Source organism: Equus caballus, chromosome 5 (assembly GCF_041296265.1).
Source record: "Equus caballus isolate H_3958 breed thoroughbred chromosome 5, TB-T2T, whole genome shotgun sequence".
NCBI classification, from domain to species: Eukaryota; Metazoa; Chordata; class Mammalia; order Perissodactyla; family Equidae; genus Equus; species Equus caballus.
Genome location: NC_091688.1, coordinates 77116943 through 77144045, shown reverse-complemented (window position 1 = coordinate 77144045; position 27103 = coordinate 77116943). Strand labels below are relative to the sequence as shown.

Sequence of the window (27103 nt, the reverse complement as noted above, 5' to 3'; positions counted from 1 at the left end):
GTTTTTTTCCTATACATACATATCTATGATGAAGTTTAATTTATAAATTAGGCACAATGAGAGATTAACAACAATAACTAATAGTAAAATAGAACAATTATAACAATGTAATGGAATAAAAGTTATGTGAATGCAGTCTCTCTCTCACCCATTTAATATTTTCAGACTGCAGTTGACTGCAGAGTGTTTTTTGAATGTCAGTCATGTTAAATTTGTTGATAGTATTGTTTGTTTTCTTTATCCCTAAAGATTTTCTGTACACTAGTGCTATCAATTACTGAGAGAGTAATGTTGAAATGTTCAGATATGTATGTAGGTTTGTTCTTTATCCTTTTAGTTCTGTCTGTCTGAAGCCAGCTGTTGTAATTTTATAATTTCTGAAGTCTGAAATTAATACAGCCACCCCAGGTATTTTTTTATTGAGATATAATTGACAAATTCTATTAGTTTTAGGTGTACAACATAATGATTTGATATATGTATGTATTTTGAAATGATTACCAGAATAAGGTTAGTTAACATCCATCATAACACAGTTACAAGTTTTTTTTCTTGTAATAAGAACTTTTAAGATCTACTTTCTCAGCAATTTTCAAATATACAGTACAGTGTTACTAACTATAGTCACTGTGCTATACATTACACCCTCAGGACTTAATTATCTTATAACTGACAGTTTGTACCTTTTGATCACCTTCACCCATTTTTGCCCACCCCAACCCCTGCCTCTGGCAACCACCAGTCTGTTCTCTGTTTCTATGAGTTCAGCTTTTTTTAGATTCCAAATGTAAGTGAGATCATATGGTATTTGTCTTTCTCTGTCTGGCTTATTTCATTTAGCCTAATGCTCTCAAGGTCCATACGTGTTGTCACAAATGGCAGGATGTCCTTTTTGTGGCTGAATAATATTCCATTTTATATATATATACTGCATCTTCTTTATCCGTTCCTCCATTGGTGGGCACTGAGGTTGCTTCCATGTCTTGGCTGTTATAAATAATGCTGCAGTGAGCATAGAAGTGCAGACATCTTTTCAAGATAGTGATTTAGTTTCCTTTGGATGAATACCCAGAAGTGGAATTGCTAGATGATATAGTTGTTTTATTTTTAATTTTTTTGAGGAACTTCTATACCATTCTCCATATTGGCTGCAGCAATTTACGTTTCCACCAACAGTGCACAAGAGTTCCTTTTTCTTACATCCTCATCAACACTTGCTATTTGTTGTCTTTTTGACAATAGCCATTCTAATAGGTGTGAGATGATATCTCATTTTGGTTTTGATTTGCATTTCCCTGATGATTAGGGATGTGGAGTACCTTTTCATGTACCTTTTGACCATTTGTATGTCTTTGGAAAAATCTCTATTCACATCCTTTGCTCGTTTTTTAATTGAATTGAGGTTTTTTGCTATAGATTTGTATGTGTTTTTGTAAATATATTTTGGATATTAACCTCTTATCAGATATATGATTTGCACATATTTTCTCCTATTTCATAGGTTGCCTTTTTATTTTGTTGATGATTTCTTTTGCTGTACAGAAGCTTTGTAGTTTGATGTAGCCCCACTTGTTTATTTTTGCTTTTGGTGTCAAATCCAAAAAATCTTTGCCAAGTCTGATATCTAGGAACTTATCCCTATGTTTTCTTCTAGAAGTTTTATGGTTTCAGGTCTTATGCTCAAATCTTTAGTCCATTTTGAGTTGATTTTTGTGTATGGTGTAAGATAATAGTTCAGTTTCGTTCTTTTGCATGTGGCTGTCCAGTTTTCCCAACACCATTTCTTGGCTTATTTGTCATAAATTAATTGACCCTATATGTGTGAGTTTATTTCTGGGCTATCTGTTCTGTTCCATTGATCTATGTGTCTGTTTTTATACTAATACCATACTGTTTTGATTGCTATAACTTTGTAATATAATTTGAAATCAGGAAACACAATGTCCCCAACTGTGTTGTTCTTTCTGAAGATTCCTTTGGCTATTTGGAGTCTTCTGTGTCATAAAAATTTTAGGATAGTTTGTTCTGTTTCTGTGAAAAATGCCTTTGGAATTTTGATAGAGGTTGAATTGAATCTGTAGATCACTTTGAGTAGTATGGAGATTTTTTTTTTAATTTATTTTTAATTGCAGTAACATTGGATTATAACAATATATAGCTTTCAGATGTACTCGTAATACATTTCTAATTCTGTGTAGATTACATCATGTTCACCCCCCAAAAACTAATTATAGTCCATCTCCTCACATGTGAGCCTAATCACCCATTTTGCTCTCCCCCCATTCCTCTATGGTAACCACCAGTCCAATCTCTATTGCTGTGTTTGTTTGGATATTTTCACAATATTAATTCTTCCAATCCATGAGCACGAGCTATCTTACCACTTATTTGTGTCTTCAATTTCTTTCATCAATGCGTTCATGATTTCATGTTCTTTGGATAGTACCCAGCAGTGGAATGGCTGGGTCATATGGTAGTTCTATTCTTTTTTTTTTTTAAGATTTTATTTTATTTCCTTTTTTCTCCCCAAAGCCCCCAGTACATAGTTGTATATTCTTTGTTGTGGGTCCTTCTAGTTGTGGTATGTGGGATGCTGCCTCAGCAGTGCCATGTCCGCGCCCAGGATTCGAACCAACGAAACACTGGGTCGCCTGCAGGGGAGTGCGCGAACTTAACCACTCGGCCACGGGGCCAGGCCCTGGTAGTTCTATTCTTAATTTTTTGAGGAATCTCCATACTTTTGACCATAGTGTCTGCACCAGTTTGCACTCCCACCAACAGTGTATGAGGCTTTTCTTCTCTCCACATCCTCTCCAATGCTTCTTGTTTCCTGTCTTGTTAATTATAGCCATTCTGATGGGAGTGGGGAGGTGATATCTCATTGTAGTTTTGATTTGCATTTCCCTGATAGTTAATGATGTTGAACATCTTGTCATGTGCCTGTTGGCTATCTGTATATCTTCTTTGGAGAAATCTCTGTTCAGATCTTTTGCCCACTTTTTAATTGGGTTGCTATTTTTTTTGTTGTTGAGATGTATGAGTTCTTTATATATTTTGGATATTAATCCCTTATCAGATATATGATTTACAAACATCAGTACAGTAGAATACAATACAATATCAATACAGTATGTCAATAAAGTGTAATTACTTACATAATGTTTACATTATATTAGGTATTATAAGTAATCTATAGATGATTTAAAGTATATGGGAGGATGTGCATAGGTTATATGCAAATACTACGCCATTTTATATAAGGGACTTGAGCATCTGAGGATTTTGGTATGGGGTCGGGTACAGTCCTGGAACCAGTCCTCCATGGATACCGAGGAACAACTGTGTGTCCTAGGTTCTCTGACATCAGTGAAGAACCGAGCCAATGATAGATAGCCTTGAAAGTGAAATATTAGAGATATGAATATTGATGGGAAATGGCTCTTTTTGAAACCCTTGCGGGCACAGTATATCTCTATTTCCACATCTGTGTGTGTTCTCATGCAGTCATCTACATTGGGCCTTTTAAAGCACTCCTTAAAACTCGGTTACCTTGGGGTGGGGTCAGTGTGTACATTTATAGTGGAGAAATGTGTATTCAAATAACTACCTCCGATAACCCTGAGTGGCTTTAAAAAGCATCACCGAATCCTCATCAGCTAGTTTAGACTAGGAAGGATTCACTGTTTTCAGCTTTTGACCCTGCATCTATATAAAATATATCAAAATATTCTTAATGATCTCAAGCTTTCCAAATAAATTTTATGGTTAACTTCAGTTTAAGGAAAGACAACTTTTTTTTTCTTTAACAGCATTTTTTTTTACAATGATTTCTATCCCCAAAATGAGATTTTTAAAGGTGGAAAAGGGCTCTTCCTAGTACAAAGGAATAATTTTTGTGGTATGAGGGAATAGTCTTTAAAAGTGAGTGATTTAGAAGAACGTATTCCCACTTATGTAGTTAGTAATAGAAAATGCCTGACTTACCATTTTCCTTCATTATATTTTCCTTAATGTATGTCTTATTCTCCATTTCCTTTAATATTCTTTAGATCAGAAACTAAATTTCATTTATGGTTAAATCTTCCAACATTGAAATAGATTTTTCTTCTTAAGTTTATACAAAACAATTTTTCTTTTATGTTTATTAGCAGAGAGTATAAAAGATCAAAATCAACATGCTGTGAATAAGCAATACGAAAGAGAAAGGCAAAGACTTGCTTCTGGAATAGAAGAACTACGTGCTAAGCTGATGCAAATAGAAGCTGAGAATTCTGATTTGAAGGTTAACATGGCCCACAGAACTAGTCAGTTTCAGCTGATTCAAGAGGAGCTGCTAGAGAAAGCTTCAAACTCTAGCAAACTTGAAAGTGAAGTAAGCTTGAATTAGCTGTTTATATGTACTAAATTTTGAGACAAGAAAAAAGGTATTGTTTTAGTGTATTGTAAAAATTGTGTAAGTCCAGGTTTATACATTTTTTAAAAAGTTAATGATACCACATAAATTATAAATTCTTTTACAATTGTATTTGGAACCTTTGGGTTTTAGCCTATGTTAAAAGAAGGAAAATACTCCCTAGTGACTAAAAGGTCTCAAATTTGGTGGAACTTATACTATATCATACTCTATTGTTTCTTTCAAGTATAAGTTAATATGGCTAATACACATTTACAAGTAAAGCATTTGGATTATGTTATTAGGGGGAAAGGAGTGGTAATAGAGGATTTCAAATTTTAGCAAACAGCAAAACCACATGGGAAGCCTATTAAAACATGCTAGTTTCTGGGTCCTACTCCAGTGATTCTGGTTCAGTAGATATGGAGTATTGTTCAGGAATCTGCGTTTTTAAACAACTACATGTGTATCTGATGCAGATATGCTATGGATTACATTCTGAAAAGGGGATAATGTGTGTTTTTGTGAAATCTGGTCTTCATTTCCACTGAGGACAGAACAAGGATGTCTTTTAGATAATTGTAGATCAGGACCACATGTGTATGTGTTATACTCAGCCTTCAACCAGAGGCTGCAGCCGTCTGTTGGGGGCACTTTTTAAATGTCTGGTTTCTTAAAGTCTGTAGCCAGGACTAAGGTAAAGACCTGTAGCATAGGAACTTACATAAGTAATGGAAAAGGAGATTTAGTCAGTCTGTAATTATAGTGATCAGCTTACTTAGAAATTGTCAAGTATTGAGATTAATAAGTTTTTTTAACTACAAAATTAGCACAGTCTTGTTGAAAATACAGAAAGGGACAAAGAAGAAAATAAATCATTGATAATTCTATCACCAGAAATTACTATTGTTAACATTTTGTTATACTAATTTCAGTCTTTAACAGCTACTTTTAAGAAATGGGTTAGGGTGCAATCCTATTTGGACATAGGAGTCTGAATTAAGTTATTTATGTATTACATAGATGGAACAAGCTATGTCGTATCTCTGGTTTTCCCTTCACTATTTTTCTTCTTAATTGTCGCTTATTTTTAAAAGCAATTTTTAAAAAATAATTTTTTATTTATTTCAATGTTTTTTCAGATGACAAAGAAATGTTCTCAACTTTTCACTCTAGAGAAACAGCTGGAAGAAAAAATAGTTGCTTATTCCTCTATTGCTGCAAAAAACGCAGAACTAGAACAGGAGCTTATGGTAAAAATTACCCTTTTTTGCTACAGATTCACTGACTTTAAGGCACTTAATTTGTGACAACATGTTTGTTTTAGTATCATTATTGTAAAATGTACCAAATTGGAAAGTATCAATTCTACTGAACTCTTCTGATTATTCATTTTTTGTTTCTGTATTTTTCAGTTAATAGGCTTATATGGCAAGTTATCTAAACTTTCTTTTATCCTAATAAAATTGAAGGTAGTAGCTATGTTTCTAAGTAATTTAAAATAGTTTAATCTTCTCATTTTGATACAATTTTTAAAATAACTATTTTGTCTTTTTTATAAGTATTCAAATATTTTTGGAATTTGACATATTAACTACTGTGGTTCTTTAAAGAGTATGTGACACATTTAATGCTTTACTAATGTTCTTTTGTGTAAAACTAGTTCTCAATTATATTCTTTTAAAGTGTTTTTGTGTTTTTAGGAAAAGAATGAAAAGATAAGAAGTCTAGAAACCAATATCAATACAGAGCATGAGAAAATTTGCTTAGCTTTTGAAAAGGCAAAGAAAATTCATCTGGAACAGCATAAAGAAATGGAAAAACAGATTGAAAGAGTAAGATATTAATCATGTTTTAACAAGTAGATATAGTGTTTATTTAGAATGTGAATGCTGAAAAGAACCTTAAACATTAGTAGCCCAGCTTTCTTTTTTTTAATAAATGAAGAAACAAATCTATAGAAAAGTCAGTGGCAAGTACTATAATTAGAATCCCATTACTCATGGATCATTTTACAATATTTTCTTATATAGTACTCCTGCCATTTCAGTTTTAATCATTTTTTGATGTTATCAGAGTGATTCTGTAATCACTGAGTGTGATTCTGTAGACTCTTTTCCTCTAGAGACATCAGTTGCTTGAAGATTGGTTGAATGTAGAAGCACTATTAACCTCAAGTTAAAAGTAAAGAGTAAAAACAAAAGTAAAGAAGATACGAGACCACAATATAAAACTAAATAAAACATAGATAATTTGGATGGGCTTAGTAGCAGAATGGAGCTAACAAGAGGAAAACAATATGAGCTTGAAATATAGACCAATAGATGTTATTTGGTCTGAGCAACAGAGAGAAAAAAAGATTTGGAAAAAAATGAACAGAGCCTCAGGAACCTGTGGGACAGTATCAGAAGGTCTAACATGCATGTCATGAGAGCCCTAGAGAACAGGAGAATGAGATTAATAATGACTGAGTACTTGGCAAATTTAGTGAAGGAAATAAATTTACAAATTCAACAAGCTCAAAGAGGATAAAATCAAAGAAAACCACTACTAGACACATCACAATGCTTGCTGAAAACCAAAACAAAGAATCTTGAAATCAGCCAGAGATAACACATTGCATGTAGGGGAACAGAGATTAAAATTACCGCAAATTTCTCATCAAAAACCATGAAGATTAGAAGACAGAAGAACTGTATCTATCCATCTGTCTGTCTATATTTTTTTAGATGATTTAGATTTTAGTTGGAGACATCAACACTACTCTTTTCTGTAACTGATAGAATAAGTAGACAAATCAACAAGGGTATAGAACTCAGCTGAACAACACAGTCAACCAGCTTAACCTAATTGACATTTATGGAATATTCCACCCCAAAACAGAATACACATTCTTCTCCAGTGCGTCTGGAACATTGACCAAGATATAGCATACCTTGGCTCATAAAATAGACCTTATCAAATTTAAAAGAATTGAAACCATATATAGGATGTTTTCTGACCTTGATGGAATTAATCTATATACCATTAACAGAAAGATATCTGGAAAATCCTCAAATATTTGTAAGTTAAACAAACACACTTCTAAATAATCCGTGGGTCAAAGAATAAGCCTCAAGGGAAATTAAAAACACTTTAAACTGAATGTAAATGGAAATCATGACATATCAAAATTTGTGGAATTTAGCTTGAGCAGTTCTTGGAGATTTAGAGTATTAAATGCATATATATGAAGAAAATAAAGAAAAATCAATAATCTAAACTTCCACCTTAAGAATCTAGCAAAAGAAGAACAAAATCAACCCCCTAAAAACAGAAAGATGGAAATAATAAAAAGCACAATTGGAAAGAATCGAAATTTGAAAAGAGAATATTAGTAGAGAAAAATCAGCGAAGCCCAAAACTGGTTCTTTGAAAAGACCAACAAAATTTATAAACCTCTAGCCAGTCTGACCAAGAAAAAAAAAGAGAAAACACAAATTACCTATATCAGGAGTGAATAAGGGTCTATCACTACGTACCTCACAGAGAGTAAAGGTTAATAAAGGAATACTACAAATAATTCTGTGCACATTTAATTTGCCAGCATATGAAATAAACCAATTCCTCAAAAGACACAAACTAGTAATACTCAAGAAGAAATAGCCTGAATGGTTCTGTATATATTAAAGAAGTTGGATTTGTAGTTTAAAAACTTTCCAAAAAAGGAAATTTCAAGCCCAGATGGTTTCAGTGATTAATTCTTACAAACATCTAAAGAACTAATAACAGTTCTACACAATCTCTTCCAGAACACAGAAGAGAAGGGATCACTTCCCAACTCACTGATGAGGCTAGCATTTCTCTGATACCAAAATGAGACATAGTATCAAAAGAAACACAAAATAATACACGTCTTGAACATTGAAGCAAAAGCAATCAATGAAATGTTAGCAAATCAAATCCAGCAACAAGTACACACACATAACACATAAGGAAACATAAACAAGAGGGCAAATTCCTGGGAATAGAAGGCTGATTCAACATTCAGAAAAAAATCAATGAAACTTACCATATTATTAGACCAAAAAGACCTACATGATCATATCAATAGATGCAGAAAAAGCATTTGACAAAATTCAGTGTTGTCTCATGATAAAAACTCTTAGCCAACTAGGAATGCAAGGAAACTTCATTAACTTTGTAAAGGATGTCTCCCCAAAAAAGCCCTATAGATAATACCTGAATGATGGAACATTTAACACTTTCCCTCTAAGATAGGGAATTCTCAAATTTTGTTGGTGGGAATGCAAAATGGTGTAACTCCTGTGCTAAGCAATTTGACATTTTCTTATAAAGTTAAATATACACGTAACACACGACCCAGAAATCCTTGATATTTATCCTAGACAAATGAAAACTTATGTTTACACTGAAACCTTTATAGTGGCATTGTTTGTAATCACCAAAAACTGGAAACAACCTAGTGTCTTTCAAAGGGTGAATGTATAAACTATGGTACCTGAAATACAATGGACTACTGCTCAGTAATAACAAGGAAAAATGTACGTGAATCTCCAAGGCATTATGCCAAAAGGAAAGCCAATTTCAAAGTGTTGTATACTATATAATTCTATTTCTATGACATTCTCAAAAAAGTCAAAATCTATAGGATGGAGAGCAGTTCCTTGGTGTTGGTGTTGGAGAGGGTGGGGAATCTGACTATAGAGGATTAACATGAGGAATTTTGAGGGTGAAGCAACCTTCTGTATCCTGATTGTGGTGGGAGTTTCATGAATCTATGTGTGTGTTAAAAAAACTCAGAACCATACACCAAAAAATGAGTATAAACTAATTTTTAAAAAGCCTACACCCTGGAATTATTGTTACAATCTTAGTTTATATCTTCCAGACCAGTTTCTCTGCATTTTGGCATACTTACGTGTATGAAATATATGTATACAAAAACACACAAACATAAAGTAAACATACTTTTTAATAGCTTCGTTTCACAGACTGGTTTGTATTTGAGTTATTTTCTGTTTTTCAGAATTATAATTAATTTTCAGTAAACTTCATTATAAAGCTATTTTTTTCCTTATTGTAGAATGTTATAATAGATTCTCAAAAGTAGAACTACTGATTCAGAAGTTAAAAAATATTTTTCAAATGAGGACTTTATCCCTGATAAATTCTTGAAGGTTTAGTCTGAGAGTGGCAGAAATTTTAGGAAGATATTATCTTTGCTATTTCAGATAGTGAACTGCAGGGAATTGGCATGATAGGTCTGTCAGAGGGCCCCCCTGATAATCGATGTCAGCTTCTATGAAAATCTATGGTTATAACATCATTTAATCTTGTTTGGTCATGAAATTTATTTCAATATATTCATGTTTTAGGAAAAACTCCTAAAGTTATTTAACATTCTTTTTTTTTTTAACTTTTTTTTATTGTGGTAAAATATACCTAACATAAAATTTATCATCTTAACCATTTTATCATGGCAGGGCATGTCTGGTGGTCACAAACTCTCTCAGCTTTTATTTATCTGGGAGTGTCTTAATTTCTTCCTCCCTTTTGAAAGACAGTCTTGCCAGATATAGGATTTTTGGTAGACAGTTTTTTTCTTTTGACTATGTCAGCCCACTGTTGTATGGCCTCCGAAGTTTCTAATGAGAAATCTGCTTGTAATTTTACTGAGGATCCCTTCTATGTGATGATTCACTTATCCCTTGTAGCTTTCAAGATTGTCTCTTTGCCTTTTGAAAGTCTGATTATAATGTGTCTTGGTGTGGGTCTCTGATTTCTTCTTACTTGAAGTTTGTTGAGATTCTTGGATGTTTATATTCATGTCTTTCATCAAATTTGGGACATTTTCAATCATTACTTCTTCAGATATTCTTTCTTTACCTCTTCTCTCTCCTTTCCTTCTGGGACTCCCATAATGTGCATGTTGGTCACCTTGATGGTGTCCAACAGATTCCTTTGTCTCTGTTCACATTTCTTCAATCTTTTTTCTTTCTGTTCCTCTAATTTCTGATGTGTTTTATTTGAGTATTTTCATTTGAGTGTTTTTATTACAGAGTTCCTCAGTTTTAAAATTTTCTAGATAACTTGCTTATTTTTATTATAAGTATGTGTGTGATGTATATCGCATGTATAAGTTTTGTACATGTGTATATAGTGTGCACATATATACATATACACATCAGTAATTTCATATTTTGTCTTCACAAAAATTTTTTGAAAGTTTGATAACAGCAGTTATTGGTGAAGTTGTGAGGAATGAGAATCTTATACATGTCTAATGAAAGTACAAATTTTGATGCTCTTTGAAGAGAAATACCTAATAAAGTTGGAAATATGCTTATCCTACAACCAAGTCTACTTCTAGATCTGTTCTAAAGAAACTCTAATACATGCACATAAAGAGACATGTGCAAAGGATGTTATTGCACCATTGTTGTAACAGTGAAAAAACACAAAAGAGTTCCCCAGTAGAAGAGTAGACAGCCTGTAGTTTGTTGTTACAATGGAATACTGTATTATCTTAAAAATAAAAGAATTAGATCCACATATGGATACATGGATAAATATCCATGGGTAGATATCTAAAACAATATTAAGTGAAAAAAACAAGTTGCTGAAATTTGTTGAAGTGTTGATATCGTCTATGTAAAATTTCGAAACAGAAAACTGTGTTACATGTTGTTTGTGGATCTGCATATGTAGAAAAAGCACAAAAAACATGTATGAGAGTGAAACACACCAGAGAATAATACAGACCAATTTCAGCATAGTATTGATGAGGATGAAAGGATGAAAGGATGAAACATGGGCGTGTTATTTCATTTCTTCTCTAAAAGGAGGGACACTGAAGGAAATTTGGTAAAATGCAAAATTCTATGTAATTTCAGTGGTAATTTAACATGTATTATATTCTTTTCTGTATATTTAAAGTGTTTCAAAAATTTTTTAAAATACGAAAATGAGTAAATCGTCTTTTTGTGTTTAGCTTGAATGTCAACTAGAGAAAAAAGACCAACAATTTAAAGAACAAGAAAAGACAATGTCTATGTTGCAGCAAGATATAATATGTAAACAACATCATCTTGAATCACTAGACAGACTCTTGACGGAAAGCAAAGGGGTAAAATTATCTTTATAGAAGTTCCATTCAAAAGCTGACTAATATTTTAAGTTTGTGTTTCTGTAACATACCTTTAATTCTAATCAAATCAATTGTTTAACAGCCTGTTACTAATACTAAAATATTTACACACACACTTATATTTTTGCTACCAATCTCTATTTTTCAGCAAATGGAAAAGGAAAATATGAAGAAAGATGAAGCTTTGAAAGCATTACAGAACCAAGTATCTGAAGAAACTATCAAGGCTAGTGTGCTGATGCTTAAAAAAATTTAAAAAGAAATTCTTTTTCTTAATGGAGACGTTGTGCCTTTTAACAGTTTTTCTCTATAAATTGTAAAAATTATTTATATGAAAATCAATTAAGAGGTAAAGATTTTACCTGAGTCAATGAACTTAGTTTCTGTAAGTATAGTTTCTTCAATGGGAATTATGATCTTAAGTATTTGATAGTTGATAATCTAGTTTGTAGATTATCTAACCTCTTTTTGTTTTTTACCATAAGAAAGGTTTTTTTTTTATTGAGTTCATAATAGTTTACATCAATGTGAGATTTGTTGTACATTATTTCTTGACTGTCACCACATAAGTGCTCTCCTTCACCACCAGTGCTCCCCCCAACCCCTTTCCCCTAGTAACCACTGAACTGTTTTCTTTGTCCCAGTACTTGTTTATATTCCACATATGAGTGAAGTCATCTGGTGTTTGTCTTTCTCAGACTGGCTTATTTCACTTAGCATAATTCCCTCTAGGTCCTTCCATGTTGTTGCAAATGGGATGAGTTTGTCTTTTTTTCTGGCTGAGTAGTATTCCGTTGTGTGTATATATATATCTATCCCACATCTTCTTTATCCAGTCATTGGTCAATGGGCCCTTGGGTTGCTTCCATGTCTCGGCTATTGTGAATAGTGCTGCAATGAACATAGGGGTGCATATGTTACTTTGGATTGTTGATTTCAAATTATTTGGGTAGATACCCAGTAGTGGGGTAGCTGGGTCATATGGTAGGTCTATTTTTAGTTTTTTGAGGAATCTCCGTACTGTTTTCCATAGTGGTTGCACCAGTTTGCATTCCCACCAGCAGTGTGTGAGGGTTCCCTTTTCTCCACACCGTCTCCAACATTTGTTATTTTTAGTCTTAGTGATTATAGCCATTTTAGCAGGCATAAGTTTGTATCTTAGTGTAGTTTTGATTTGCATTTCCCTGATGACTAGTGATGTTGAACATCTTTTCATGTGCTTATTGGCCAGCTGTATATCTTCTTTGGAAAAATGTCTGTTCATCTCCTCTGCTCACTTTTTGATCAGGTTGTTTGCTTTTTTATTGTTCATTTGTGTGAGTTCCTTATATATTATGGAGATTAACGCCTTGTCAGATATATGATTTGCAAAATATTTTCTCCCAATTGGTGGCTTGTCTCTCTGTTTAGATCCTACTTTCTTTTGCGTTGCAGAAGCTCTTTAGTCTGATGAATTCCCACTTGTTTATTTTTTCTTTTGTTTCCCTTTCCCTTGTCTGAGAGGACATGGTATTTGAAAAGATCCTTTTTAGTTCGATGTCAAAGAGTGTACTACCAATATTATCTTCCAGGAGTTTTATAGTTTCAGGACGTATCTTCAAGTCTTTGATCCATTTTGAGTTTATTTTTGTGTATGATGTGAGATAGTGGTCTACTTTCATTCTGTTGCTTGTGGCTGTCCAGTTTACCCAACACTATTTATTGAAGAGACTATCTTTTCTCCATTGTATGTTCTTGGCACCTTTGTCAAGATTAGCTGACTGTAGATGTGTGGTTTTATTTCTGGGCTCTCAGTTCTGTTCCATTGATCTGTGTGTCTCTTTTTGTACCAGTACCATGCCATTTTCGTCACTATGGCTTTGTGGTACATTTTGAAGTCAGGGATTGTGATACCTCCAGCTTTGTTCTTTTTTCTTAGGATTCCTTAGCAATTCAGGGTCTTTGATTGCCTCATATAAATTTTAGTATTCTTTGCTCTATTTCCGTGAAGAATGTCATTGGGATTCTGAATGAGATTGCATTGAATCTGTAGATTGCTTTCGGTAGTATGGATATTTTAACTATGTTTATTCTTCCAATCCATGAGCAAGGAATCTCTTTCCATCTCTTTAAGTCATTATCAATTTCTCTCAGTAATATCTTATAGTTTTCTTTGTATAAGTCCTTCACCTCCTTGGTTAAATTTATTCCTAGGTACTTTATTTTTTTAGTTGTGAGTGCAAATGGAATTATATTTTTGAGTTCTCTTTCTGTAAGTTCGTTAGTGGAGTATAGAAAAGCAACTGATTTTTGTAAGTTGACTCTGTACCCTCCAACTTTGTAGTTGTTAATTATTTCTATTAGTTTTCCAGTGGATTTTTTGGGGTTTTCTATGTATAAGATCATGTTGTCTTCAAACAGCCAGAGTTTCACTTCTTCACTTCCTATTTGGATTCCTTTTATTCCTTTCCCTTGCCTGAATGCTCTGGCCAAAACCTCCAGTACTGTGTTGAATAAGAGTGGTGATAGTGGGCATCCTTGCCTCGTTCCTGTTCTCAGGGGGATGGCACTCAGTTTTTGCCCATTGAGTATGATGTTGGCTGTGGGTTTGTCATATCTGGCCTTTATTATGTTGAGGTAATTTCCTTCTATCCCCATTTTGTTCAGAGTTTTTATCATAAATGGCTGTTGGATCTTGTCAAATGCTTTCTCTGCATCTATTGAGATGATCATGTGGTTTTTATTCCTCAATTTGTTGATGTGGTGTATCATCTTGTTTGATTTGCGGATGATGAACCATCCTTGTGTCCCTGGTATGAATCCCACTTGGTCGTGATTATGATCCTTTTGATGTATTGCTGAATTTGGGTTGCCAAAATTTTGTTGAGAATTTTTTCATCTATGTTCATCAGCGATATTGGTCTGTAGTTCTCCTTTTTTGTGCTGTCCTTGTCAGGCTTTGGTATCAGAGTGGTGTTGGCCTAGTAGAATGTGTTAGGAAGTGTTCCATCCTCCCATATTTTTTGGAAAAGCTTGAAAAGTATAGATATTAAATCCCCTGTGAATGTTTGGTAGAATTCCCCAGGAAAGCTGTCTGGCCCTGGGGTTTTATTCTTTGGGATGCTTTTGATTGCTATTTCAATCTCCTTCCTTGTGATTGGTCGGTTCAGACTATCTACTTCTTCTTGACTTAGCTTTGGGAGATTGAAAGAGTCTAAGAATTTATCCATTTCCTCTAGGTTATCCATTTTGTTGGCATGCAGTTTTTTCTAGTATTCTCTTATAATCCGTTGTATTTCTGTGGGGTCTGTTGTTATTTCTCCTCTTTCATTTCTAATTTTGTTTATTTGAGCTTTCTCTTTTTTTCTCTGTAAGTCTGGCTAGGGGTTTGTCAATTTTATTTATCTTCTCAAAGAACCAGCTCTTTGTTTCATTGATGCTTTCTACTGCCTTTTTTGTTTCAGTAGCATTTATTTCTGCTCTGATTTTTATTATTTCTCTCCTTCTGCTGACTTTGGGCTTTGTTCTTCTTTGTCTAATTCAGTTACATGTAATTGAGATTGCTTATTTGGGATTTTTCTTGTTTGTTGAGGTGTGCCTTATTGCAATGAATTTCCCTCTTAATACAACTTTTGCTGCATCCTATATGAGTTGGTGTGGCAAGTTATCATTTTCATTTGTCTACTGATATTTTTTGAATTCTTCTTTAATTTCTCCAATGATCCATTGCTTGTTCAATAGCATATTGTTTAGTCTTCACATCTTTGTCCCTTTGTCAGCTTTTTTCTTATAAATAGTTTCTAGCTTTATAGCATTATCATCTGAGAAGATGCTTGTTATTATTTCAATTTTTTTAAATTTATAGAGCCTTGCCTTGTTTTCCAACATATGGTCTATCCTTAAGAATGTTTCATGTGCACTTGAGAAGAATGTATATTCTGCTGTTTTTGGATGGAGTGTTCTGTATATGTCTATTAAGTCCAACTGTTTTAGCTTTTCATTTAATTCCACTGTTTCCTTGTTGATTTTCTGTCTGGATGATCTGTCCAGTGATGTGAGTGGGGTGTTGAGTTCCCCAACTATTGCTGTGTTATTTTAGATATCTTCTTTTTAGGTTTGTTAAATAGTTGCTTTATGAACTTTGGTGCTCCTGTGTTAGGTGCATAGATGTTTATAAGCATTATTTCTTCTTGATGTAGTGTCCCTTTGATCATTATCTATTGCCCCTCTTTGTCTCTCTTTACCTGCCTTATATTGAAATCTACTTTGTCTGATGTAAGTATTGTGACACCTGCTTTCTTTTGTTTGCCATTAGCTTGGAGTATCATCTTCCACCCTTCACTCTGGGCCTGTATTTGTCATTGGAGCTGAGATGTGTTTCCTGGAGGCAACAAATTGTTGGATCTTGTTCTTTAATCTATCTTGCCACTCTGTGTCTTTTTATTGGAGAGTTCAATCCGTTTACATTGAGGGTGATTATTGATGTGTGTGGGCTTAATGCTGTCACTATATCAGTCATTTTCTGGCTTTCCTGCATTCCATTTGTGTTTTGGTCTACCCATTGAATTATGCAGTTTTTTATGCTGTGTTTCTTTGTATTTTTCCTTATTTATTTTTTGTGTTTCTGTTCTGCTTTTTAGTTTAGTGGCTACCCTGAGGTTTGTAATCAGAATCTCGTGCATAACAGTCCATTTTCTGATGGCCTCTTATTTCCTTAGTCTAAACTGATTCAGTTCCTTTCCTCCTCCCCTCCAGTTATTATTCTCATATCTTATTCCAACTTGTGTTGTGAGTTTGTGGTTAAAATGACAAGATTGTCTTTGTTTTTGGTGTTTTCCTTCCCTTTAGCCTAATGCTGTAGTTGAATATTTGCTATCCTATTCTGCTTCTGTCTTTCTATTTGTCTCCTTACTCTGTGTTTTGTGACCCCCTTCTCTCTTGTTTTTTTTTTTCCGAGTATGAAGGCCTTCTTGAGGATTTCTTGTCTGGGGCCGTGGGGGGGGGGGGGGGGCGGGCGTGGGTCGCGTGGCTGCAAAGTACCTTAGCTTTTGTTTGTCTGGGAAAGATTTAATTTCTCTCTCATATCTGAAGGCTATTTTGCTGGATAGAGTATTCTTGGCTGAAGATTTTTATCTTTTAAAGTTTTGAATATGTCATTCCATTCTCTCCTTGCTTGTAAGGTTTCTGCAGAGAAATCTGCTGAAAGTCTGATAGGGGTTCCTTTATAGGTTATTTTCTTCTGCCTTGCTGCCCTGAGTGTTCTTTCTTTGTCATTCATTTCTGCCAGTTTTACTGCTATATGCCTTGCAGTAGGTCTTTTTACATTGACAAATCTAGGAGATCTGAAAGCTTCCTCCACACACATTTCCCTCTCATTCCCTAGATTTGGGAAGTTCTCTGCTATTATTTCTTTGAGCATGCTTTCTGCTCCATTCTCCTTCTCTTCACCTTCTTAGATGTGTATAATTCTTATGTGGTATTTCCTCATTGAGTCGGATATTTCTTGGAGACTAAGATAGGTTTGTTTTTCAACAAAAAAAAATTTTTTAACTGTAGCTACTTATTAATATTACCAGTAAAGAATTAATGGAGTGAGTGAAAGGAGATGAAACTATAAGCAGTCTAGTTTTGCTTCTTTTTACCAGTTCTGCCAGAAGATTAATTAGGGGAAAAATCCAGAATTTCTAGATAAAATACAGTTTTGTGGCTAGTATATCTTCATGATTAAAGGCATGTGCTTTGGAGTTGAATTGACTTGGGTTTCAGTTTGACTTCAGAGTGCTTACTAATTGTAATCTTGGCTAGGTTAGTTAAGGTCTCTGAGCTTTAATTCCTTCATCTGTAAAATAGGGGTAATAATACCCTAGAAGTGGGTCACTGTGAGAATTAAATGAAATGAAGTACATAAAATCCTTAGCACATACTAAGTTACTCAAAGTTTAATAAGTAATGACTATATATTCAATATTTTTCCCTTTGCATTTTTAGTGTTAAAAATAGGTCCAAACATATTGCTACCTTTATTCTGTCATATATGGATTGAACATAAAGGATATTAAAAAATCCAGTGTTATTTACTTTTTGCCTAGTACTCTGTTTTTAATCCATTTTGTGACCATGTATACTCATATAAACACAATTATATGTTTATCCATAACTTTTCTATAATATTCTCCAATCTGTTAACATTTAGTGCTATGTCAATTCATTTCCTCATGTAAAAATAACCTCTAAGGTCATTAGCATTAAAAAAAACCCATTACTCTACAAACGTTGGCATGCAATAATTTCATTAAATAAAATCCATATCACCACTTACCTCCTGTTTTTCATTAAACTCCCTGACACATCTAGCCAGTCATCTGGTAAGTTATTTCCATGTGTTAATAAGCAGAGATGAGACAGGAAGGATATCAGCAAAACAATGACTTATCATGCTGCATTTTATTCCCTTGGTACCTTTAATAGGCTTGCTGTTATTGGGGAAAAAGTCAAAATGAGGAAGAAATATTTAAGCAAAGTTCCTATGACTCAAGCTATACTAAAATGATTCTAACATATAGAATATTTGTAGCAACAAAATAGAAACTTGAAGCCTGGTTTTCTTCACTTGATTATGTCATTACCACTTTCCTCTCCTGACTTTTGGCCGTTTCCCTCAGCATTGCTCTATTTGTTCTTTGCCTAAAAAAATAATTATGAACTTTTTATTTGCGGGAGAATAATAAGGATCAGTTTAAAGTTGTGTTACTTATAAAAATATGATTAATGAGAGCTAGAAGATTGATGGGAAAATTCTGAACAGTTAACAAGAAACCAACTAATTTATATAATTTAGGTAATATGTAATTGGTAATTGATAACCAGTCATGTAATTGGTTACATAAATAACCATTTATGTTACCTGCTGTTAAATAGAAAATTGAGAAGGTGCTTATTAGGTGCTTATTGTTATTTTAGTTATTTATTTTCTTTTGTTTTCCATTCTGGATTTTTTCCCCCAAAAGAAAATCATAAGTGGAAAAAAATAAACAAAAAAGAAGAGCTTAGTTGCTTTTGTTGAAGATAGGCAGCCTAGAGCCCCAACTTAGTTGCCCCCAGACTGTGTCCCTGAGGAGGTTCTTTGGTTCAGCAGAGCAATGTCTTTGTTTTGATTTCATTCATTCATGTACGTATACATACATGTATATTTGTAGGTGGTTTGTATGCAATGAATGATGTTTATTTGTGTAAGATTCAGTTTCTCAAACTGTTTGTTCAAATAAGCAATTCAACAGAGTAGTAGATGTTTTGGTTTTTATTATTTGTTTTAATTGATTAACTTTTAATTAAATTTTATTTTGAAAAATTTCAAACCCATAAACAAATGGGAAGAATAGAACAGAGAACATCTGTGTATGCCTCACCTAGATTCACCGTCTGTTAAACTCTAGGTACGCTCACGTCATCTCTTTCTATGGACGCATGTCCACATGGCCTCTTGTGCCTGCACCCACCCAATCCCACCCCCACTCACACCTTTCCTTTGTGCCAGATCACCTGAGAGAAGTTTGCAGATGCCTTAATACTTTACACATTTAATCTCCTATGAACAGAAACTATCTCTTATGGGACCACGCCACCTTTACACACCAGAGAAAGTCATCATTAATTTAATAACATCATTCAAACCATAGTCCATACTGAAATTTTCTCAGTTATTTAAAAATGTTCTTTATAGCCTTGATACTCAAAGTGTGGTATGCGTACTAGCAGCATTAGCATCACCTGGGACCTTTTTGACTTGCAGAATATCTGCTGTACTCCAGACCTACTAAACAGAGCTGGGACTAAGGTGAAGCAAGTGAGGTGCATCTGGCACAAAACTTAAGAAGATGCTTACTCTCAGGGTCCTGCAAGTGAAGTGTCGGCACTTGCATGACCCTGAGAGTAAGTGCCTCTTAAATTCTGAGCCCTAGGCGGCTCCCTTTCCTCACTCTAGTCCTGACCCTGCTACTGAATCAGAATCTGTAGTTGAGCAGGATGTCCAGGCGATTTGTATGCCCATTAAAACCTTGAGAAACACTACTTTAGATTTTTCCTTTTCTTTCCCCAAGCTAGGATTCAGTCATAATTCATGTGTTGCCTTTAGCTCTTTAGATTCCCCTAAACTCATTGTCTCCTTCTATTCTTCGTGGCGCTGAATCTTCTGAAAAGTCTAGGTCAACTAGAACACCATGTGGCTTTTACTGTGTTCTTCCCACTGTTTCACATCAGGAGGCACATAATCTCAGACCACCCCAGTATGGGCATTGCCAATCTTGACACCTTATTTAAGGTGGTTACTGCCAGATCTCACCATTTTAAGGGCATGTTTTTTTCTTTGTAATTAATAAATAAAATGTGGGGTGATTCTTTAGAGCCATGTGAATGTCTTGCTCATCAGCAACCTTATAACCAATGGTTTTAACATCTAGTGATGAACCATTCCTGAATGAGTTGTTATATTGTTGATTATCAGGGGTGATATTCTGACAGAGTCATAGATTTTATCTTTTCTCTGGGTGTGGATGATGATACAAAGTACTAACACTCATTCTCATGCTTAAGAAAGAAAATTTACGAGTATTTATACCTTTTATAAAATAAATGGTTAATTTGAAAATTATTACTAGGGCAACAGTTTGTTAACAAAGAAAGCTTTTAGCTGTTCATGGTTGTATTCACAGGCTATAGGGACAATCTTCGAAAACTCTTTCAAGATTCTCGTTTTAGAAATAAGAGTTGCAAGGATAATTTCATGATGTAGAATAGGATTGCAAGGGGGAAAATTTTTCTCCTTTTCTTCTTGTTGAGATTTCTTTCACACTTTCAAGACTATTTACTAGAATACTATTAGCATGAAGAGAAAAAAAAACACTTCTGAAAAGCTCAAAATTACAATAAGGAAAAGAAAGGAGCAAGACAAGAAATCTTATTAAATGCTGGGATATGGAGCATGTGTACAAATTGTGGCCCTTGAACTAATTTTTTGAAAAAAAATTTACTGAATTTGGGTCACTCTTTGCTCATCTGCTCTTAATATTAAGGTAGTGTAAAGCATTTGCAGCTGTGTGAACACTTGAACCAACTTACATTGCTGCCTTTCTGAAAGTGTTTTCACCGAGTCAAAGCAAAGGCAGTGTTCTCCTAAGTATTTTTTTCCTAGCTGACAAAAACATTTTTATTTTTTTAGTGACTTTAGCATATTAGAATCTTCACACCATAGCTTCGTTATCTTGCCAGTCTTATCTCCCAAGTACCCATCTCCTACAAATTCATGCTCTTGACACCCTAAGCTCTTGCCAACTTCTCACCATTCCCTTTCACAGCGCCTTCTCTCTGAACATGCTGTGTCTTCCTGCCTTTCCTCACCATGTCCTATTTATTCTTTGGGACTCCAGTCTCTGGTTTCCTCTTTGGTTTCCTAGTTTACAATGAAAAATTAATTTTCTAAGTAAATCTCTTCTGTAATAGCATTTTGTATCCTAACTTGGACTATATAATCACTGTTTGAAGCAGTGAGGTAACATTAGGAGATAAGTCTATAAAATATTGAACATATAATAAGCACTCATTAATATTAGTTGCTTTTCCCCTTTTTGCTCTTTCCCTGCTTAGGTCAGACAGTTAGATTCAGCACTGGAAATTTGTAAGGAAGAACTTGCCTTGCATTTGAATCAATTGGAAGGAAATAAGGAAAAGTTTGAAACACAGCTAAAGAAGAAATCTGAAGAGGTAAACTAACATTTCCTTTATACAGAGCCTGTTTTTCAAGTGTTTTCTTTTTAAGATATTGTTTATTTTCAAGATACTTTATAAGTACATCTTTATGTAGCTGATATAAAAAATCTTTCCAGTAAAATGTAAATTCCAATTTTATATTCTTTAAGAAACAAGCATTATTGGGGCTGGCCCCGTGGCTGAGTGGTTAAGTTCGCGCGCTTTGCTGCAGGCGGCCCAGTGTTTCGTTGGTTCGAATCCTGGGCGCGGACATGGAACTGCTCATCAAACCACGCTGAGGCAGCGTCCCATATACCACAACTAGAAGAACCCACAACGAAGAATATACAACTATGTACTGGGGGGGCTTTGGGGAGAAAAAGGAAAAAAATAAAATCTTTAAAAAAAAAAAAAAGAAACAAGCATTATTTGAGTGCAACACGAAATGTGACGCCTTAAAGTTCTGATATTTTTTAATCTGTAGGAAATCAGAAGATGAAATTATTATTACTATCACAGAGTAATTCTATTATAAAATAATTAACCTTAGAACATTGTATAAAATTCTTCAAATTAAAAAAATTTTTTTGGTTCCTTCTAGTTGTCTGAAGGATTGCAAATTAGATTTAGAAATTCAACTTTCTTTATTGAGATGAGTTTCTCAGATACTAGATAGAAGGCTTTTCTTGAGTTATCTTATTCACACCTCTGTATCCTCAGTGTCTACCACTTTACTTTCAACACAATAGGTAGTCACTCAATGTTTGCTCAAAGGGATAAGCTTCCTGAAGAATTCTATTTCTTTGTTAGAATTTTTTTTTTTTAAGATTGGCACCTGAGCTAATAACTGTTGCCAATCTTTTTTTTTTCTTCTGCTTTTTCTCCTCAAATCCCCCCAGTACATGGTTGTATATTTTACTTGTGGGTCATTCTAGTTGTGGCACGTGGGATGCTGCCTCACCCTGGCCTAATGAGCAGTGCCATGTCTGCGGCCAGGATCCAAACCAGCGAAACCCTGGGCTGGCGAAGCGGAACGCGCGAACTTAACCACTTGGCCACAGGGCCGGCCCCTGTTAGAATTTTTAATATATATATTTAAACCTTAAATTCATGTGTAGAAATAGTCCCCAGCAAATCTTTGTTAAAGTTGACTTGTATATATCTAAAAGGTCCAACAAGAAAAACAGAAACCCTTCTATATCTTTAAAATGGAGGGCTTTTTATACAGATAATTAGATACACAGGTGATGGAGAGGAGAGAAACCAAACAAAGCATGCTAAGGTGACTCAGAGATTGTCATAAGAAGGGACCCTCTACCATCCTTAGGTATAGAGGAGCATCAAGAAGGGATCATGTGACTATAGTCCAGAAGCTGGGCTGCCTAGTGGAGCTAGGGCCACAGAGAAAGAGTCTGTCTAGTAGAAATTGGGGCTGTAGAGGAGGAAAACTGCTACTACTGGCCCCTTCCATTGGCCAAATCTATCTGTCACCCAGAAGGCAATTTCCTTCAATACGCAGAGCACAGAGCAGGGGGAAGGCAGGGATAGATCTAAGAGCAAATTTGTAATTGACCAGCACTCCAGAATTAGGTAATTATATAACATTAGAGGTTGAAAAAAACAAATCTCTCTATATATAACTTTAGAGGTTAAAAAAAGAAATCTCTGTATTTTATATGGTCCTGTCATCCTCCTTGCGCCTCCCTCTGTGAAGGTTTTTATAGCATCTTTGACAGATGGGCATATATTTCTTTACTCCAAAACATGGAAATTAAATCACCTAAACTATGAATACCTTGACATTAAAATAGGAATGTGTATATATATATTTTTATTGAGTTAATGATAGGTTACAATCTTGTGAAATTTCAGTTGTACATTGTTGTCTGTCAGTCGTGTTGTAGCTGCCCTTCACCCTTTGTGCCCACCCCCACCCCCTCTTTCCCCTGGTAGCCACTAGTCTGTTCTCTTTGTCCACATGTTTAAATTCTTAAATAAGAATATATATATATATATATTTTACTATGATCTTCTTTAAAATATTACTTAGGCATTTATTCTCTAGCCCTCACTACACTTCAGCATAAATGGACTTGGCAGAGATGGAGTCTGGAGGCAGGCAGTATTTGTAATAAGAGAGTTTGTTGAGCTTTAGACGTTGCGTTCTTAGAAAGACAATCAAACATGGATAACGTGTTTACCCAAAGCATAGGGTAGATGACACGTTTACCCAAAATGAACTTAGAACTATTTTTGAAATACCTGGAAATATAAACTGAGGCTTAACTTGAATTAGAAATCTGAAGTGGCAGTCAGGTGTGTACAACCACACTAGAGAATAAGCAAGTAAGTTAGAAAGATTTGGAGGCCCTTTCATTGCTGCTGAATTATTAGCTCAGTTGCATATGCATTGGCCTACTTAAAAAAATCATTTTTTACTTTTTCATGTATATTGATAAGAAACATGGAGAAAAATCTGATTACTCTTTACTTTTTTTTTAGGTATTAACCTAACATTTATTTACTTTTTACTTATTTGTCTTTAGAGCAAATTATAATGTCTTACAGAGAAAACTCTAATGCTGACTAATATAATTATTATAACAGCATATGTTTCATCTTGTGTAGCTAGGTTTTAGAAAATTTGATTTGATTCATAGAGCATCCATTCTGTTAATAATAGGTGATGTTATAAAGCTGTTTTAATCTTTTAAATCAATGGATATTCCCAAATCACATACTAGCTGAATAATTAAGTCACCGCAGAGCATATTGGTAGAAAGTTAGCTAGTTGTAAAAACTATGTGTTGATTATCCACCACAAAAACTAATAAATATTTCTCTTAGCTTTTGCTTCAGGCAAACATTCTTTTCCAAATGTTGAAATAAACATGTTTGATTAAAATAATATTGACTTAGGGGTCTTGAATTATATTGAAAATATTTTAATTCCTTGTTAAAATGCTTTAAAAAGTGATAAAAGGATTTCTTCCTGCAAATTACATTGTCAAGATAATTATCTTTATTCAAATTGATGGACTTAAATTTTGAGAAGTTGACAGCTTATCAGTAACTTTTCTGGGTTAGATTTAATTTTTTTTTGGTGTGAATGAAATGATTTTAATAAATTATTGGTAATCCATTTTCAGAAAACTTCTCATCCTATTCCAAGAATATGATTTCTTAAATTATGTAAACTTCAATTAACAATTCACATAAACATAGACCCCCAGGGACAAAGTATGAAAATCTATTAGGAAAGAAATACAAGGACATCCCCAGCAGATACAGCTTTTGAATTGAAATATAGAAGCTCCCTTCACAGAGAACTGATGGGATCTATTTGTGGTTTCACATACACATTTTCAAAGTCCCCAATTGTGGTTTCAGTACCAAAATAATGAAGTGCCAATGGCATTTCTCCTCAGAGTAAAGAATTAATTAAACAACCTCTATAATGATCTGGCTTCTCATAGGGCTGTTTCTGACTCTTTTACCTTGGTTCTGAATTACACAAATCCTTGTGGATGCTTTAGTTATAAATTCGCATCTTGCTTCCTCGTGTGTGATATGAATTTCTATGATCATAGGATCACAATAATATCTTTACTCCTTTCAGAGAATTTGTATAGCCCTTTGATAAGAAAAACTCAGTGTCTTGCCAACACATTCTTTACCCCAGCTAATATGAATCACTGCCCTCATTTTATAAGGATAGCAATACCACCTTTCAGACAAACTGTCAGACAAAGGAATCTTAAATCACACCTAGGTACAAGCTACAAACACAGCAGGAGGGCTAAGTTCTGGAAATCAAGTAATTTTTCCATCGTCAAATATGCCTTGTTTTATGCAATAGATGAATTTGCTTAAAGATTCTTGTAAATGAGTTATTTTTAAGTCAAATCAAACTTGAATTATTCCATAGCAATGAAGGCTGTTGATTATAGACATTAAGTTTTCAAAAATAGGGAGGATAAAATGTGTGCTGCATATTCTAGAGAAAAAAATTCACTTTGAATATGCTAGGGAAAACTTAAATTTGCAGTTTGTCTAAAATACTGTACAAGAGTCACAAAATCCAATAGTTATAGGGCCAGGCAGGAAAAACATAACCAAATAAAATGAGGCTGGGTATAAGGTAATAAAGAGGGGTCGGGGGTGGGATGGACACTGAGGAATACAAGTGAGGGCATACCCCATCTAAAGAGGCAACTGCTGTTCAGATCTCAAACAGCTTGTGTACAGTATTTGGGAATACAAGCCAATTTTACCTTATCTTTTTTTTTTTTTTGCAGTAACATTGTATTATAACATTATATAGCTTTCAGATGTACATCATAATGTATTTCAGATTCTGTGTAGGTTACATCACGTTCACCGCCCAAAAACTAATTGTAGTCCATCACCTCACGTGTGAGGCTAATCGCCCCTTTTGCCCTCCCCGCACCTCCCTTCCCCTATGGTAACCACCAATCCAATCTCTGTTGCTATGTGTTTGTTTGTTGTCATTTTTATCTTCTACTTATGAGTGAGATCATAGAGTATTTGACTTTCTCCCTCTGACTTATTTTGCTTAGCATAATACCCTCAAGGTCCATCCATGTTGTCACAAATGGCCGGATTTCAGCATTTCTTATGGCTGAGTAGTATTCCATTATGTGTATATACCACATCTTCTTTATCCATTCGTCCCTTGATGGGCACCTAGGTTGCTTCCAAGTCTTGGCTGTTGGCAATAATGCTGCAATGAACATAGGGGTGCATGTATCTTTATGCATTTGTGTTTTCAAGTTCTTTGGATAAATACCCAGCAGTGGAATAGCTGGATCATATGGTAGATCTATTCTTAATTTTCCGAGCATACTCCATACTGCTTTCCATAGTGTCTGTACCAGTTTGCACTCCCACCAGCAGTGTACAAGGGTTCCTTTCCCTCCACACCCTCTCCAACACTTGTTGTTTCCTGTCTTGTTAATTATAGCCATTGTGACCAGAGTGAGGTGATATCTCATTGTAGTTTTGATTTGCATTTCCCTGATAGCTAATGATGGTGAGCATCTTTTCATATGCCTGTTGGCCATCCATATATCTTCTTTGGAGAAATCTCTGTTCAGATCTTTTGCCCGTTTTTTAATTGGATTCTTGGTTTTGTTGTTGTTGAGATGTATGTGTTCTTTGTATATTTTGGATATTAACCCCTTATCTGATATATAGTTTGCAAATATCTTCTCCCAATTGTTAGGTTGTCTTTTCTTTTTCTTGATGGTTTCCTTTGCTGTGCAGAAGCTTTTTAAAAATTTGATGTAGTCCCATTTGTTCATTTTTTCTTTTGTTTCCCTTGCCCGGTCAGACATGGTACTTGAAAATATGCTGCTAAGACCAATGTCAAAGAGTGTACTGCCTATGTTTTCTTCTAGAAGTTTCATGGTTTCAGGTCTTACATTCAAGTCTTTAATCCATTTTGAGTTGCTTTTTGTGCATGGTGTAAGGGAAAAGAAAGAAAACGGGATACTGATACAGTTTTGCACTAAATAAATTATTTTCATATAGACAAAATTAAGTAAAATAGGTTAGCATAAAAATAACTATAAGAATGGAGTCAGAAATTGGTTAGTTGTCTGTGCTATCTCAGATTCTCCAAGTTTACAATGTCATCACATGATGAAGTAGTTTGAAATTTAAAAATTTCTCACCATGAGCAAAGGATGTTTGGCCCCTAAGCCCTTTGTGATGCTGCTGAATGTTCAATTGCTGGGCATTAGGAAAAAGAACCAAGTCAAGATTCTCTTCCACCGTTTCTTAGGAGTTTAAAATTCCTTTCTTCTGGAATGATATTT

At 34.4% G+C, this 27103-nt stretch overlaps 1 protein-coding gene across 9 annotated transcripts in view; it reads left to right on the top strand.

Annotated features, from left to right (window-relative positions):
• Positions 1-27103, top strand: part of CCDC18 (coiled-coil domain containing 18) — a 101038-nt gene that overhangs the window by 32870 nt on the left and 41065 nt on the right. For 7 of the 9 annotated variants that reach the window (XM_023641621.2, XM_023641618.2, XM_023641617.2 and 4 more), the window contains 6 exons: positions 4149-4372; positions 5536-5646; positions 6097-6228; positions 11388-11522; positions 11692-11769; positions 21162-21278. In XM_023641621.2, coding sequence (XP_023497389.2) covers positions 4149-4372; positions 5536-5646; positions 6097-6228; positions 11388-11522; positions 11692-11769; positions 21162-21278 — 797 coding nt within the window. The remainder of the gene's footprint in view (positions 1-4148; positions 4373-5535; positions 5647-6096; positions 6229-11387; positions 11523-11691; positions 11770-21161; positions 21279-27103) is intronic. The other 2 variants (XM_023641619.2, XM_070268718.1) reach the window with 1 other exon arrangement.